The 16,721-nt window shown below is 36.7% G+C and overlaps 1 protein-coding gene across 1 annotated transcript in view; it reads left to right on the plus strand.

The window, feature by feature from the left end:
- PTPN12 (protein tyrosine phosphatase non-receptor type 12) overlaps positions 1-16,721 on the plus strand; it is an 83,914-nt gene extending 67,193 nt beyond the window's left edge. The window contains exons 13-18 of the mRNA XM_051630710.1: positions 6,688-7,643; positions 10,964-11,041; positions 12,392-12,480; positions 13,396-13,426; positions 14,679-14,795; positions 15,404-16,721. Coding sequence (XP_051486670.1) covers positions 6,688-7,643; positions 10,964-11,041; positions 12,392-12,480; positions 13,396-13,426; positions 14,679-14,795; positions 15,404-15,465 — 1,333 coding nt within the window. The 3' untranslated portion in view covers positions 15,466-16,721. The remainder of the gene's footprint in view (positions 1-6,687; positions 7,644-10,963; positions 11,042-12,391; positions 12,481-13,395; positions 13,427-14,678; positions 14,796-15,403) is intronic.

Consider the following 16,721-nt stretch of genomic DNA (forward strand, 5'->3'; position numbering starts at 1 on the left):
CAGAGGTTCTGGAATTGTATAGCTTTCCAACCTCTTCTCATTTTGTAATGCTTTAATATAATTTGTATTTGCTGTACAACATATGAATCATTTAGGTTAACAACTATCTGCATTTGTTGTCAACATTCAAAAAATTCAAATAATATTACTCCTCTATTATTCTAAGGTAAACAAGAGCAACACACGAGTGCATAAGTCAGCACCTTATTCTAGAAATTGCTTGGATTTGGCCTTTGTGATCACTTCTGAGTCACCTTGAACTGTTAAATTTCTTTGGAGGACTTAAGGAGGTATAAAGCATTCTTTGTTAGATGTGTTTATTTTCAGGTTAAGGCAGGAAAAGGGCATAAGTAAATTTTTACTTCATTGTTAGATAGAAGACTGTTAAGAATCAAAAGTTTTAAATTTGAAATTTAGGACTGAACATGGTTTTACATTACTGTACAATTGGGAGCTTTTACTTCAAATCTAGAAGCATTGATTGGTACTTGAGAATTCAGAGAGCATCTCAATGCTTTTAAGGTGTAGTCCTTCAAATTTTTGTGTGGAGTAGTTAATTCTAAAATATTTGGAAAAAGGAACTATTTATCTTAATGAGGCATAGCTACAGAAAATTCTATATATTCAAGTTCAAATGGAATTTTAAAGAAATGGAGAAACTGAGACATAAACTCGAAAAACCAAAAGTGTAGGGAACAACTTTTTTGTGTGCAGTGTAATGCAGAACTACATGCTGCTGTCTGAAGGAGCAAAGATAAAATACTGTAGCAGTTTAACTTTTGTTTAGCTTACTCTCGGACCTCAATCTACTGACACTAAAGTACTTGTTAAGGGTTACATGTAGTTCTGTTTCATTTCAAGCCCTGCAGAACCTTCTCTTTGCATATTTGGCAAAGATAAAATAAAAACTGTTGATTGGTGTCTGTGTTAGCTAGCACTCAGATTTGTATGTCACAATTAAAAAAAAAACAAAAAGCCTCATGCAACTAAATTTTAGAAGAAAAGTTAACTTGCTGGTTGTATTTATTCTTTTATTTTAGATAAATTATCTAAATTATCTGTAGTATAGTTTGTGACATCTTCACTGAACTGCAGCTTTTCTTCCACATGAATGGAAATGATTTAATGCTTAAGTATTGTAATATGGTTGTCTAGCTTCAGCCTGCTTACATTGAGTTTTATTTTCCTATTTTAATTACAAGGGAGGATGTAAAGCTTGGTATCTATTTTTGGTTGATCGTAGCAGCTGCATTCCATGACCTTGGCATCACTCTCTGTTTTTATTTGAAAATACAACCCTACAGAATGCTGTGTAGAATAAACATGGACTACTTAAGTTGTTTTTTTACCTTTAGAACACTGGCCAAGTTTCATTTAAATCCGAATCTATGTTGTCCTGTTTAATACTACAGCTCTTTTCTATTAAGGCTAGAATGGCATAGATTTTTAAACATTCTAAAAAAAAATAGAATATTTTGCAGAAAAAGCGAATATAGTGTTGCCATTACTTCTTTGTTTTGTTTTGTTTTTAACGTGTACTTTTTTTGTGTAAAGTGGGGAGAGGGAGCTTTTTTTTTTTTTACAAATGATTGTAATTTTGACAAATTATAGTTAATTTGTATTATGACAAATAACTTTTAAAAAGTATTATTACCAGACGGCTGAGAAGCCATTAACTTTAAGGTCTTTTGGCACTAAGGAACTGCATCAGCTGCTCAGGTTGTGTGGCAATAAAAGCATATGAAAAAGCTGCCTTGATCACTTGATATACAGTTATGTATGAGGAAGTGCTGAGGTAGTAGAATTACAAGGTAATCAGTAGCAGATGTATATGAAGAGACACTGTCAAGGCTGAGTTATGAGAAGGCTTTCTATTTATATCACACTGTGATTTTACAAATGTACTTGCAAAGTGCTTGCTTTTGCAAAATAAAAAAGCAATGGAGGTCTAAAGGTCTAATACAGGAAAAGCTTACATCTCATTCTCAAAAAGAAGCATTCTTTGGTTCACTGACTTATTTCTGTCTCAATATCCTCTTTCATGAGCTTTCTATTAGTTTCCTGGTAATTTAAGTCAAGCTGGTTTTTCTATTCTGTCTCCTGTTGTTTGGAATAATATTAGTTGTTCATCTTCAGATAATTTTCTGCCTCTGGGGGGAGAACTGTCTATAGAGCACAGCTGTTGGAGGAAGTGCCCAAAGAAAGCATTATGTAGCAGCCCAAAATGCCCAAGATTTTCTGGCAAGAGTTTTAGAAAAAGCTACTGTCAAACAAAGACTTCTTAAAGGTATACATATCCTAAGATTTCTGCTTTGTAAAAAGAAACAAAACCATTATTTGCAGTGTAGAACATATGAAATAGTAATACTATGATATCAGTAAAATGGAAAAATTATTATCTATTCAGAAAAACAGGAAATCCTTGGTGGCATCTATTTCCTTTAAAAAAAATTGCATCAGAATGCTGTTTGGGCATTTTGTTTTCTGAGGATAGGTATTTTTCAATATTAATATGGCAGGTAACTATTTTGATAGAGAATTTCTCTTTTGATCACTGTACACTCATTTAAGAGTGAAGGAATGAAATTTAAGTTCAAATAAACAGGGAACATTTTAATAGCTCAGTTTAGCTGTGTACAAGGAAGATGATTCACCAATTTGGGGGCTGCTGCCTTGTGCAGTATTTCCTGTATCATCAGTTCTACGCATACCTCTAAGGGTGATGTTCTGTACACGTGGGCTTCTGTTTACTCATTAATCAAATGGGAGAGTGATTTCATTAACCAGTAATCGGTGAAGAACTTCATTAATTTTGACTGGTATTATGGGTTTATAATCTTATCATATCTAGTTTAATGCTAATTTGCTTCTTTAGCTAATTGTGATGCTTAATGGTATGTCTGTACCAGATAAGAAATTAGTTTTGCTGATTGCATGTATGACTCTGAGTCTGTAAAATGAGGTCAATAAGGGGAAAACCTCATTTTCAGTAGGAGGATTTAGTGGAGATTACTGATGAGCATCACTGCTGGTAAAGCAGTTACTGCATGTAACCACTTATGCAAGTGAAGTCCTTCTGTCCCTCTCTCTCTCTCTCTCTCCCCCTAGAATTGCAAGAGAAACCCAAAATAAATTCTCCTGTCATTAGTGTGTATTAAGTTGGAGCATGAGTGAGTTTTTTACCTTTTTGTAACTTAGCTTATCTTTACTAGTTTAAGCAAACAACTTATTCTCAAGCTTGTTCATTTTTCAGGAACGTCAAAAGGCAAACCCATTCCCAAATGACTTTCGATTATGTTGTTTGGATGTACTTCATATTCCTCCTGTCTTAAAGCAGAGCAAAATAGCAGTATACAAGCACAAGTTGGGGAGTAAGAGAAGCATTTTGAGTCCCAACCCTTTGTGACAGGAGTCAGGCAGAGAATGGAAGAAGGCACCTGGGAGAACTGCAGGAGGATCTGAGGTTTTCCAGATACTGAGATGTAGCAACTTACAGAAGATAATTTGGAAGCTGGGGAGCTAGCAGTACTTCAGTGAGTGTGGAAGTTCATAAACTGAAAATCCAAGCAGTTGTCTTCAGTTTGGAATCCCTTGTATAAGGATTTTGGTTATCCATTTTGTAGTGCTATAGCTTAGTGCCAGTAAAATCACAAGTCTGTTCCAGGACAGTCAGTGTTGTATAAGATACAATTTTGTGAGCAGACAGTCAGGAGTTCTTATGCAATTGTGTGGTCTTTATTTTTATTCCCTATAACTCTTAAAAGTGAGCCCACTGTTGGCTTTATTGCAGTGTAATGGAAACAGCATGTTTAATACTTAACAGTTTTTTGTGTTTGACTTAAATAATAATGCCCTTGGGGAAGAGGTAGCATTTCAGTTTTGTAGCTTTTTTTTGTCCACTCTCCTCTCCAGTAACCTTTTTGAAAATATGTTCAAGATTTCTGAAAAATTTTTGCTTTTCTCTTGCTGCCTGACAAAGATAGGAAGGCATATGTGAGCAGTATGAGAAGAAACCTCACCATGGATTGCTGGATAATGCAATACTGAAACGATACGAAGTGTAACTTGGCACTCCACATTATTCTTATAAGCCTTTCTGCTTGCTTGCTTGCTTGTTTGTTTGTTTTTTAAATTAATACTTTCTTATTAAAGTTGCCTGAGAAGGTGGACAGTTTTTTGGCCCATAAAGCTATGTTACTAGCCCATGTTCTTGTAAATGAAAGGCTTTTTCAAACTTAATAGGAGCAGTAAGAGAGGAAGATGGAGACTTGTCTTAGAAAGCCAAATGCCTTAATTAACAAGTGGAGGAGGCTGACATTAGCCTTTGTCAGCCTTCAAAGCCAAGTGATTGATTTATCAAATTTCAGAATGTCAGTTGTAAAGTATTTAGGTTTTATAGTCAGCCAAAATGTGATATTAATAGCAAGCCTCTTCTTTGGTCTCACCTGTCCATGGCTCTAAACTGTCTTGCTAATGTTTGGCAGTAGTGACATCCTCTCTGTCTAGGTAGCTGTCTGATTAAAAAAGAGTTTAAAAGACATGCCTCTTACTTCTGATCATCTTACACGTGTGACTGACTGTGATGAAGCAGCTGAGATTTCTTGGAGCTCCCCTGCACTTGGGGAGATTTTTTTATTATGTTACACTTCTGGTTTTAGACTGAGCTTCCTCAGTGAAAGATTTGTAGGAACAAGACAGACAGTGGTAGAGCTGGATGCTTTCTGAATATTCCATGTTTTAATAGCAGCCTGTATTTCAATGCCAGACTTCACCTGCAGTCCCTGAAGCTGTTGTTTCATTGTGTAGCTGATGGCTCATTAGGAGATTTCTTTTTCCTCTGTGCAATCTGTCAAGTCTCTAAAATGCAAATATTTTTTCATTCTCATTCTTCATCTGAGTTGTTAATACATGATTAACTGCTACTGCTATCATGGAAGTTTCATTTAAATAAACTGAAAGCACAGGACCTGTGGGGAATATAATCTCTCTGTCATCCTGTTGGTCCTTACAGCATGAGATTTATTACTGGCATGCCTTCTTCCAGATCTGCCAGATATATGCTGTATTCTCCCAGGTTTTACACAAATGCAAGAGTATAAGAACTACTGTCACAGTGGTCTGTCAGCTAGCAGGTAGTAAGAGTTTTGCCTTTTTGGAAGCCTCTGCTTTTTTGTGTGTGGCTTTGAATTGATTTTCAAAGAAAAGTTGATTTCACAAGAGTACAGTGAACACTCTTCTGAATAGATTCATTCAGAATGTTGGATTGTGAAACGAAGGCACAGTCCAAGGTCTACCAATGACTTAGTTTTCAAGGGCAGATAGTGTCCTGCTATAACCTTATCTACAAGGGAAGTTTTCAAGTGTCCTGCTGCAGAGCTGATGATGATTTATCATGCCTCTGACATAGATTATCCTAAAAAAACCTAAAGGTATATGAAGACTTGGCTGACTCCTGCTTGTTCAAGGTTATTTGGGTGCTGGGACCACCTGAACTTGTCAGTAAAGACTCTGACCCTGAGAACTGTCTGTTCGCCTAACATGGGGGGGATGGGAGCATCTGTCTTCTAAATACTACTGGCTTGGACAGTCTGTGCTGGACTGTATAGAGGGTTTATCACTTTCCCATGAAGGACATCTTTGCCAACAGTAAAAAATGATCTGAGCTTTGTACATAAAACGGGCTGGTTTCTCAGCTCAAGCATGTAGCCAAATGGCACTCCCTGGCAAACTGTAGTCCATTGTGCTTTGATTTAGCTGCCTGGATTGAAAGTACAGTTTCTTTAAATTATTTCATCCTGTTTCTGTTCTTGTCACGCATTTGTTTGGCACCTTGGTTATCACTCTAGTAGTAGTCTTACATAATGAAAGGAAATATTTCTAACGATTCTGGTGGAACATGCCTAATTACTCTTGTAGACCAGACCTTAGTTGTGTAAAATGTTTGTGGTCAAATACTCTACATCTAACCTGAAAGTAAACTGACCATATGCCTGAAGAGCTTCTACTTTTAAGTAGCTTAAGATGAGCTGTAATAATAAGTGCTGTGATCTCATCAGCATGTGATCTCATCACCCATAATTTGGATCATACATTCTACCATGAATGGGTGTTACGCAGCGTGCGCCTCTTGTCAGCTCTGTTTGGTCTGCGTCGTTAGCCTTAAAACTATGGAGCAACTATTAAATAGACGAATAGCAAAATCCTTCTGGACATGTAGAAAAAAATAGAGGCAAAAGAAGGTATTTGGTATTAAATGGGCTGTTCTTGAAAGATTTTTTTTCCTGGCTTGATTGGAAATTGAATTCCTTACGCCGAGTTCCTCTGAGCCGCTTCTTAAGGAGAAAGCAAAAGTACTGAAATCCTGCCACAAGAGGGCCTTTCTTACAGAGTCTTTTAAAAAAATGCTTCTGGGAAAGGATGTGAGCAATCTTTGAGCTATCAACGACGATTAGTTGTGGCCTGAATGCATGTCTTTGTCATAGTCTGAAAGACGTTTGGAGCATGTTAACTTATTTCTTGCCTACCTCATTAGTCATATTTTATAACTACTGTCTGTATGCAGTGGAAGTGCTGCTTGGAGTTCAGTGCTGGTATGGAAGCAATTACTACTGCAGAGATAAACGGACAGATATCTGAATTATTGTCCAATTACAGAAAACTTACACATTGTGTTTTATTTTTTTGTAGTTGCCTTGTAGAAGGAGATGCTAAAGAAGAAATCTTGCAGCCTCCAGAGCCTCAGCCAGTACCACCAATCTTGACACCATCTCCCCCATCAGCTTATCCAACAGTCACTACTGTGTGGCAGGACAATGATAGATACCATCCAAAGCCAGTTTTGCACATGGTTTCATCAGAGCATTCAACAGACCTCAACGAGAATTATAATAAGTCAATAGAACATTCAGGGAAGAATGAACCCAGTGAACGTGCAGACAAACGGCTGGACCGCAGCTTAAGTTTTGAAATCAAGAAGGTACCTCTTCAGGAGGGACCACGAAGCTTTGATGGGAACTCCCTGTTGAACAGGGGACATGCAATTAAAGTTAAGCCCATGTCATCCTGTGTAATCGATAAGAGCTTTAAGCCACAGGAACAGATTTCAGGGGATTCATTTGTAGATGCTTCTCAAAACTCATGTGTGGAATGCAGCATGCCACAGTCCAGCACAGCCTTAATACCTTTGCCAGAAAGTCTGCAGGTTTCTGATACTCCACCAAGACCAGATCGTCTGCCTCTGACTGAAAAGGGACACGCCACGTGGTCACCGCATGGGCCTGAAAATGCACTGCGTACACCGGTGTCTGAAGACGTGTCTTCAGACTTCTTATGTCACGGTGTTAAAACTCTCTCTCTGGTATCAAACACCACAGTTGAACATCCTTGCAGTGATAATGTTGATCATATTACTCTTTCTGTCCGAGCACCCCTCTGTTTCACTAATCCTCTTCATTCAGATGATTCTGACACAGAGGAGATGAACTTTGACGGAGCCATGAGCAAAAGCGCGTCTAGTGTTTCAACCGCAAGTGCCACAGTTTCTGCTGCCACTAATACTGAAAACATTTCTGCCAGAAAAGTATTGCCTATGTCTATTGCTAGGCAAGAATTAACAGCTGTAACGTGTTCTGAAGATGGCAAAGGTAGGTTTCATTGTGGTTCAGAAGTGCTACTCTTTAACCTGGTTGCATCTTTAGAGTTGGATGACATGAATGTCTTTACAATTCAGTTTTCTAAATCTCAATTAAAAATGTGTTATGGCAACTTCAGGAGCATAACTCAGTTCCTCCCAGTTTTTGTTTTGCATGTGAGCTGTGTCTATTTCACTGCTGCTGCTACAGGACGTGATAAGCTGCTTCAAAAGCTTTAATGTGAGATGTGAATGTATTCTTGATTGCAGGTTTCTGTGTTACTGGTTGGCACATTTTTTTTCTTCATGTTCCATTTCATGGAAGTGTCTATAATGGCAGTTTTCAGTAGTTGCAGTATTTTAAAAAGGCTTGTCCAAATGCATCAGATTCATGCTGGTTGATGTGTTGGTCCTAAAAATGTAGATGTAACGTTTTTCATTATATCAGTCTTTGAAGTTGCTCATGATTTGGCTCCTGCATTTTAAAAGCATTGTAAATATTTAGCCCTGTTTTCCTCTTTTGCTATACATTGCCAGGGGAGACAAGGTGGTATTGCTGTTCATCTAAAAATTTGAGTTGTGCTGTAGTGATGCTTTGAAAATGTATCAGTTGCTTTTAATCTTTCACTGCATTTTGGAATTTTTAGAGCAATGAAAGTTTGCAAGACTGTTTCTGCAAAAAGTTAAAACATCATTTATTGACAGCAAAAGAGTCATAAAATGTGTAGGTTCAGATTTGAGTCAGGCTGGCACACTTAAATCAAATGGAGAGCATAGCTGGGAAGAATGTGCAAAATCCAACTAAACTCATAGTAAGGCTGTGGACCTAAAAGGAGAACATGAGCCTCTGTGTTTAGAGCAGACTCTAGTGGGGGGAGCTCCTTACAGCGATGGCCTCGCTTCAGGAGGGGTGCAGACAACGTGCCTTGCAGAGGTGAAATGGGGCTCAGTGTATGATGCAAGATGCAGAGCCATCTGTATTGAAAATACTTGCTTTGTGAACCGAGTTTTCAGCAGAAGTTACATATTCAGAAATGTAAACTATTGTGCAGCTTTAAAAACAACCTGTTTCTAAAGATTGTGGTATTGTCTATATGCACAAAACAGTATTTGCACTTACGTGTATACTTCTAACCCTGTGACACTTTAAAAAAGGTCTGCATGGCAAATACAAAGTGCTTTATCTCACAGTTACTTTAACATTTATACAAAGTAGTCCTCCTTGGATTTGCTTTAGTAGATTTGTATGCTATAGTGTTTTTCCTACTCTGCTTTTAGACAGGCTTTTATCCTTCTTTCCCAGGGCAGTCACTATTTATCACTGCTGGAAAATCATTACTTCTGTACACATCATTTTATGTAGACACTATAAGAACATAAAAAAAACACCAACAAAAAAACCCTGATGTCATATGTATGGTAAAGAATGGGAAAAATGCAGCTCAAGAATGTGTTTCGTGTAACTGCGTATCAGAAACATCCCGAAATAACAGCAAGGTCTTTGTGCTGCTGGTATGTTGCTGGTTTCACAGGAATGGCTTTAAATGCTTGTTAGTTTTTTTCAGAATTTCTGTATCTGTTCCCTTTTGTATGATAGTGAACGTTTCCCTTTTAATATTCCCTCAAAAACATGGGGTCAGATCAGTTTGCACCTGTGATCCTAAATCAGGTTTTGTGGCTTTTTCATTTTTGGACTTGTTTGGGACCCTTCATTCTGAAGCTCGGGATGTAGGTACAGTCATCAGTGAAGCTTGCTTGTGAACTTACCAGCGCTCTAGTTGCTTAACTGTAGCTGTTGGTGTGCATAATTTTGCTGCATAATTAAATCCTCTTTTTAATTCAAATGAAGTTAAAAATTAGTTGTACCCTGAAGTTAAAAAAAACCCCAACAACAACAAAACAACAACCCCACAGCAAGAAAAAACCCCAACTAAAAACCCAAAAACCTCACTCTTGGTTAGTGCATACTCCATGGTGACTTTATTTGCTGAATTTACAGAGACTATTTCAATAAATGAAGGCTTTCTTATGCTGTGGAATAAGCTTGAAATGGAGCAGGTCTCAGAGAAGTCACTTTGAATACAGTGGCTTGTAAAATGTGATGGAATTCCTGTCCTGGCTGCTGGCATGTTGGCATGGCAAGCTTCATGGCTTCACTAGTTGAAATGTGTCTTTATCTTTTTATGAATCTTGTGTAGAATATGGTTGTCAGATGAGAATTCTTATGAGAGCAGCTACTTTGAATTGTTTTAAGTGTTTAATTTCTACTCCAAATGTCTGAGTAGACAGGAGGGGAGGCTTCTGCTGCCAGAACAGCTAGTGTAGCGCACTCCTGAGAGGCTTTTGGGAACTGACTGAGGACAGAATACATTAGTGGTAACAATGGTAGCCATCTCCTCTGGCTCCTGTTTACCCTTCTGGCTAGCAAACCTTACACTAGACTGTTTAACTAGTCAATATTGGTGGTGTGGGAGCCAGCCTGGGTGGGCCCTGAGATGGACTTGGGATGCAAAACTTGGGGCTTTAGAGGAGTGGTTAATGTGGAACTTCCCTAGAAGTTACTGTCACATAGTGCAGCCTGAAAAGCAGCGTTGCTTCATGTCCTTGCACTGTGCAGTCTAGCTGTGCTGTATTGACTTTGGAAGTAAGTGTGGTAAGAGCCAGTGAAGAAAAAATAAAAATTTGTTCATCATCAGTAAGTTACTGTCTTCAGCACAGCTGAAGAGCTCACAGATATTTTCAACACACTTCTTGCCATGGTTTGCAAGCTTCATCAGAGGCTCAGTTGGTAGACACCAACTGTGTATCTGCAGAAGAGTTCAAGAAGCCAACATGCTGTAATGAGCTTAACTCTTACTTGCAGTAGCTGCAAGTAGACATGTAATGAACTGCAATGAAATTACAGTAACTATTATGGTTACAGTAATGGGCAAGTTAATTGTTCAAGAAGCAAATTATACCAGTGCAGGTATCACAGACTGTTAATTCTGCTCATACTCTTTTCCTGAAAGAATGAAGAAAAATTATTTATTGAAGTCACTGAGGTTTTTTTCCCAAATGATTTAGACTGAAAACATATTCTGCTTTTCTTTCTGCCATCACATACAAACTGGTTCTTAACCCCTTAATGCAAAGATAGCATTTTTAGCATGGAGTTGCTCCCAAGGCATTAGCATGGTTAAACAAAATGCTTTATAGTGTTTAGAGCAACTTTTGTTTTCAGTTTCATACCAAGTTTAGGATGATCTCATGTATCAAAAGATCAACTTCTGAAAATCTAGGATGAAAATTTAAGCATGTTTTTTAACTTACCTAATGTCATATTTGACGTAGATGCTGATACTAGTGAAGATTCCTCTCCCCCGCTCCCAGAAAGAACACCAGAATCATTTGTATTAGCAAGTGAACACAGTGAGTTTTTGATGTTTTGTGATAATTGGGGATAAAATGTGAAATGCATTTCAGTGTTGTATTTGAATATGCCTGTTTTTTGGTTTGAGTGTTGGAGCTAGTTGTACAATGGAATGAAATCTAGCACATGTAACAGCTTATTCTGAGGTTTAGCTTTCACAAGGCCTTGCATAAAGACTCATTTTTTGAGTAAGCATGCTTTTACATGATATCTAAGTATATTGGAGACTTCAATATTTATGTTAGTGGGGCTGGTTTTCAAGCTGAAGAGTATGGAAATGAGATAGAGTGGGAAAATGCAATACAATTAGGGGATTCCCGAGCTATTTTTGGTAGCTCCCTGCTGCTCCCAGGTAGAGGATGGGAAAACACATGAACAGTGCTTATCTGATTCTTCTTTCCTGGGCAAAGGAAAGATGCTGACATTTCATACTGCACTGCAGCTAGTGAACAAGTTCAGTTTATTTAAGTTTAACATACTTCCCTGTTTTCATGTATCAAAAAAGTAACTGAAATAGAAAACTGACACTTAGAAATTGTGCTTATATCTTCATATTTGGTTCATCAAGCCAGTAACGGCAGAATTAAAAAATATATATATAAATAATTGAAATGAAATTATAAATTAGGTTGCTGCTTAGTATCTTCCAAAAAAACCTAATGCTATGTTGTTATTTATTGAAGCTTTTGGTTAGTATCACTTTCAAAGAATTTTGGCCAGATTAGTGAATATAGGTATTTTCAGCATAAGAACACTGAAGTTTTCTAAACATACCTTCTGAACGTTGTAAGTGTAGGTAGTTCAGAGTTAAAGTAATCCTTTCTTTGGATATTATGGATTTGCTTCTTTTCTGTGAAAATACAATAAGCAAAGAGGGTTTTATGTAAAAAAAAAAAAATTAAAAAAAATCCCCCAAACCTCTTTGGGACTGAAATCAGTAAACCACTGCAATTTTAATTGTATTTTTACATGATGTTGGTAAAGGATAAGTATGGTTGTCCTGAGTTCTGTGTTTTCTTTACTTAGCATGTCTTTTTTTTATATTACTGCACAGCTGGTATAACAAAATTTTTAAATCATTGAACAAGAAGCTAATTCTCCTATTGGTTAGGAACCCTCAAGTAAGGGAAATCAGCATCCACAGTGCGAACACTGCAGTCTTGTAAACACAAGATGTGAATGATGATGTGGAGGTTCCTTATCTTGAAAGCTCTTCGCATAGGGATTCATGTTTCTAGAAACATGATTTGATTAAAAAAAAAAAAAATTAAAATTGCTTTATAGCACATTTCTAATGCTGCATCATGGAGACAACTCAAGTATGTTGAGTTTGATTTAATTTTTCCAAGGTACATCCTTGCTGAAGCCAGTCACGACTGCACAGTCTGAGTGGAGCGTATTACGAGATCAGCATCTCCCTGAACAAACAGTCTCTAGAGTAAGTATAGCAGACACGTCTGTACTAATCAGTCATTTCTAGTTCTGTTGGGGATATAATAAAAAATAGAATAGGCATTTATGAAAAGTTACAGCAGTTGATCATTTACAACTAGCCAGATTTTCCTTTGCTTGTGCTGCTGAACTGGTTTGTTTTATTTCTAGGAAATCTGCCTGGTTTTCAAAGTTCACCAATACTTTTAAAAATCATCCTTAATACACCTTAAATTATTATTTCAAGAGTGTAAGTGTGCTGGTTTTATGGAGCTTGCTGTCTGCCTTCAATGGCTCACAGGCTAATTCAAGCTGGAGGAGAATTGCAGTCTCTAATCTAACCTGCTGCATGAAGCAGAGACTCCGACCAGGCCCTTCAGGGCTTTATCCAGTTGGGTTTTTAAAACCCCAGAGGTGGAGACTTCATATCCTCTGTGGGCAACCTGTTTCACTGCCTGATAACGTTTTTCTATATTTGTTTTAAGCAAACCCTTTTCTGCCGATTGGATTTCACTTTTTGCATCAGGTTACCAGTTGTTCAAAGTTGTCCAGCATAATAACTGGCAAAAACCTAATACACTTTACAGCCTCCTTTGTGTACTTAAAAATTTGACAAAAAAGATAGGGGTGAATTTTCAGGGACAGTAAATTTAGGATGAGAACTAAACTACCTAATTTTGCAAATAATATGTAATGTGACCATTTAATTTTTTTAATTAAATATTAAGTAACACTGATAACAATTTCTTTATTAACTAGTGTAGCAGTTTTTGTCAGTGTTACAGCAATTCAGAAATACAGCAGGAAGTGGATATTTCTGTGGATGTTGTGCATTTTTGAAGACGTTTTCATCATCTTAAATTTCTGGTTTTTAAGTATTTTGGAAGCATTTTATAGATTTTTAAATATTTCTCATTAACAGGGTTTGAAAACAACTTCCCCTGTACTACCTGGTAAGTGATGGAAAAGATATTTTTATATGCAGATGAATGTTTTTTCTACTTGTTAATCTGTCCAGTAACCCCATAAGACTGGAAGGTTTAAGTGACCTAACCATTTGAACTCATAAAGTGTTTTAGGAATGTTCTTACTAGAAGATTGGAAACTACCAGGGAGAAAATTTTCTCCTGGAAATTCACAAGTATTTAATGACCTAACCTTGAAATAAATGTATACATATAATTACTTTAGAAGCTAGTTCCAACCTATGATGCTTTAATTTCATTGGCACATCTCCAGAAATTACAGCAGTCTGGCAAAAGCACATCTGTTACTTAAAATATGTTTTTCCTACTGGACTTGGCTTTTACTCTGAAGGTATCCAAGTCTATTGTCAAAACACTGGCATTTCTGCAAAGGCTTTCTGTTTTTAAAGCAGAGTTTCCAAGGAAGTAAGTCCAAGTCTAATTTAAGAAGTAATGTTAAACTTTGGATATGCTAAAGTAATGAAGACCAAAACTGTTTAATTTAAATTCAAATATTTCTTCAGCTTAATTAGAACCATTCTATGTTATTGCAATAGAAAGTGTAAAAGTTGGTGAATTTCTTTAATTTCAAACAGGCAGGAACAAACCTGAAATAAGTTTAGCAGTGGTGTGTATGTGTATGTATGTTGCATATTTAGCAAAATCTTTAATTTTTGATCGTTCAAAGGGCTTCAGTAATAAGTGTAGCCCATCAGCTGATGTTGAACTTCGAATCAGTCTGCTTCTCCATAGGCCTGAATGAGCTTGTACAGTCCATTTGGAGCTGCATGTTAAATACCTGGTAGATTTAAAAAAATAAATCAGTTTACAGAAATATGATAGAGTTGCTAGTAGGGTGATTCTTCAAGTAATGCAACAGTTACTTGTCATGTCTTCTTAAGCACCTTTAGAAAGAATATGAACAGATGAATTTGTATTGATGCATTAAATGATACTATAAATAGGTGCTATGTGGGATTTTAAACATCCATACAAACTTTTTAAAAAAAGATAACCCACATTTGGCAAACAGCAGTGTCACTGCTATTGAACATCTGCTTCGTAAACAATTTTGAACTGCATTTTTTAAGACATGAGAAATCAGCTTTTAATTATTTTTTTTTTTTTAAAGAATATTTGATGCAAGTTGTGTTCTAGGCTGAGTTGTGCTTAAAAATAGTGTTTGTACAGTGCTGATTAATAGATGTTGCAGTAAAGGAGGGATGTGTGTGTTTTCCAGATCGTCCTGAAAGAAGCAACAAACCACCAACTGATGTTTTACCTCAGATTTCTTTTTCTGGTTCCACTGATACAAGAGGTCAAATCTCAGAATTTCCTGCAGAATTAACAGATATTGGTAATTACAATTAATTAAAAACATAATCACTAGATATGTTAGACAGAAGATTCATTATCAGTAATAGTTTGGATAGCTGCTTCTACTACCTCCCTCAACTTGCTGAAGTGCAGAACCCAGGCAAAGTAGCCTGCTTGCTCTCTTCAGCATTGCTGGAAGACTTTTTCCCAGAATGAGCAATTCAGTCTTTCTTCACTTCATTTTTCAGGGTGCATGAAATGGAAAATTAATCAAATGAGAAATAACTTCTGTAGAGCACTGAAAACTTTCAGAAACAATACCTGGGAAAACTGCTTTCCTTCACAGAGAAGGAAAAAAGTAAATAAATGATAGCAAAGGCTGTAATACTGTACTTACTGAGAAGTATTTTACAAGTGAAGTTTAAATAGTGAAATTTAATAATATACAAATTCTCCATGTTTGTATTTCCTATGGCCATAGTGCCTTTAGCACTTCTTATACTACAAAGTTGTTTTCTAGCCCTGAGAAGAAACGTCTTCTCTAAGAGCTGGAGCATGTCTGAGAGTGGTTCTTCTGACAGCTGCCAACATCTGTGAGACTGCATTGCTGGAGGAGATGAAACATATTAAATGCATTTCTTTCCTTAGGGTTTGGTAACCGCTGTGGAAAGCCCAGAGGACCGAGAGAGCCACCTTCAGAATGGACATGATCCGAGAACCAATGGACATACTGTCAATAAATTATACTGGAAAACTCAAGTGCCACTGAGAACTAGAAAAAATAGTATTCCACTTCTTTTTGGGGCAACTAACACGGAGCAGTGTAGATCTAACTACCCAATGGTACACTCTTACAGTACATCCCACGCAAAACCTTAAACATTGTTCACAGCACTGGATTCCAGTATTACAACTTAACTTTTTGCTGGGGCCATCTACCTGCCTTACTACACTTAGGAGAAAGTATTACATACGATTTATTTTGTAACTTCAAGTATTATTGCCTTAATGTCTTTTAACCCTGTTACACGCTGCTTGTAGACATATGTTAATATAGTAATACTTCTGACAGATTGTGTTTATGGACTACTTTTTGCTAACGTTTGATTACCATGTATGCATTATTTTGTATATGTACAGGGCAAGTAAGTATATAATTTGATAAAGTTGCAATCATAAGATATTAACAGAAGATGTAAGAAATCTCTGCATGATCTAAATTTTTGTGTACCTTATTTGTAAATTATTTGCCCTGAAGTTTTAGAAAATAGTTTCTGGGGTTTTTTTACAAAAAAATTGCTGGACACACACAGCCAGAATTGCAGGTTAGCAGAGATAAAGATTGTAATACATTTTGTAAATTGTAAGCAAAAGGTTATTTTTATATTATATACTGTTTAATTGTCAGACCTAATTTGTTCTGGTTTTCATCTAGTCATGGAGATTCAGTAAGTGCCTTGGAACAGTATTGAATTCTCTTAGCCTGTGTATGTTACTTCAGTGTTTTGGGTTCATCTGAAATTAGATTATCCAGAAATATTTGTACGTTTCTAGTATATTTGACCTGCCAGTAAAAGAGAAACCATTCTACATAATCAACACTCCTTAGTTTTCATTTTAATGTTTCATCAGTTGCAATCTTTAGAAAACTCCTCTCTATCAACTTTCTGTATAATAGGGTTTTACAGTTTTAATATGGCGTGTTTCTAATGGGGGGAAAACCAGAACACACTCGTGCAAGGCCTGTTTAAATACCACTGTCTTCTCTTACAAATGGTAAATACCATTTCTGTTGTTCAGCAACTGTGTATGTAAGAAAGCAACTTATATGAAGGTTCACATAGAGCCCTTGCAGCTACACTGTATCTTGGCAATATATTATGTCAAGAGTTAATCCTTATAAGGATTCATTACTTTTAAACTTTTCTGTAATACGATCTTTAAATTAAAGAAAGTCAAAATCTCA

This window comes from Apus apus, chromosome 1 (genome assembly GCF_020740795.1).
Source record: "Apus apus isolate bApuApu2 chromosome 1, bApuApu2.pri.cur, whole genome shotgun sequence".
Taxonomy (NCBI): Eukaryota; Metazoa; Chordata; class Aves; order Apodiformes; family Apodidae; genus Apus; species Apus apus.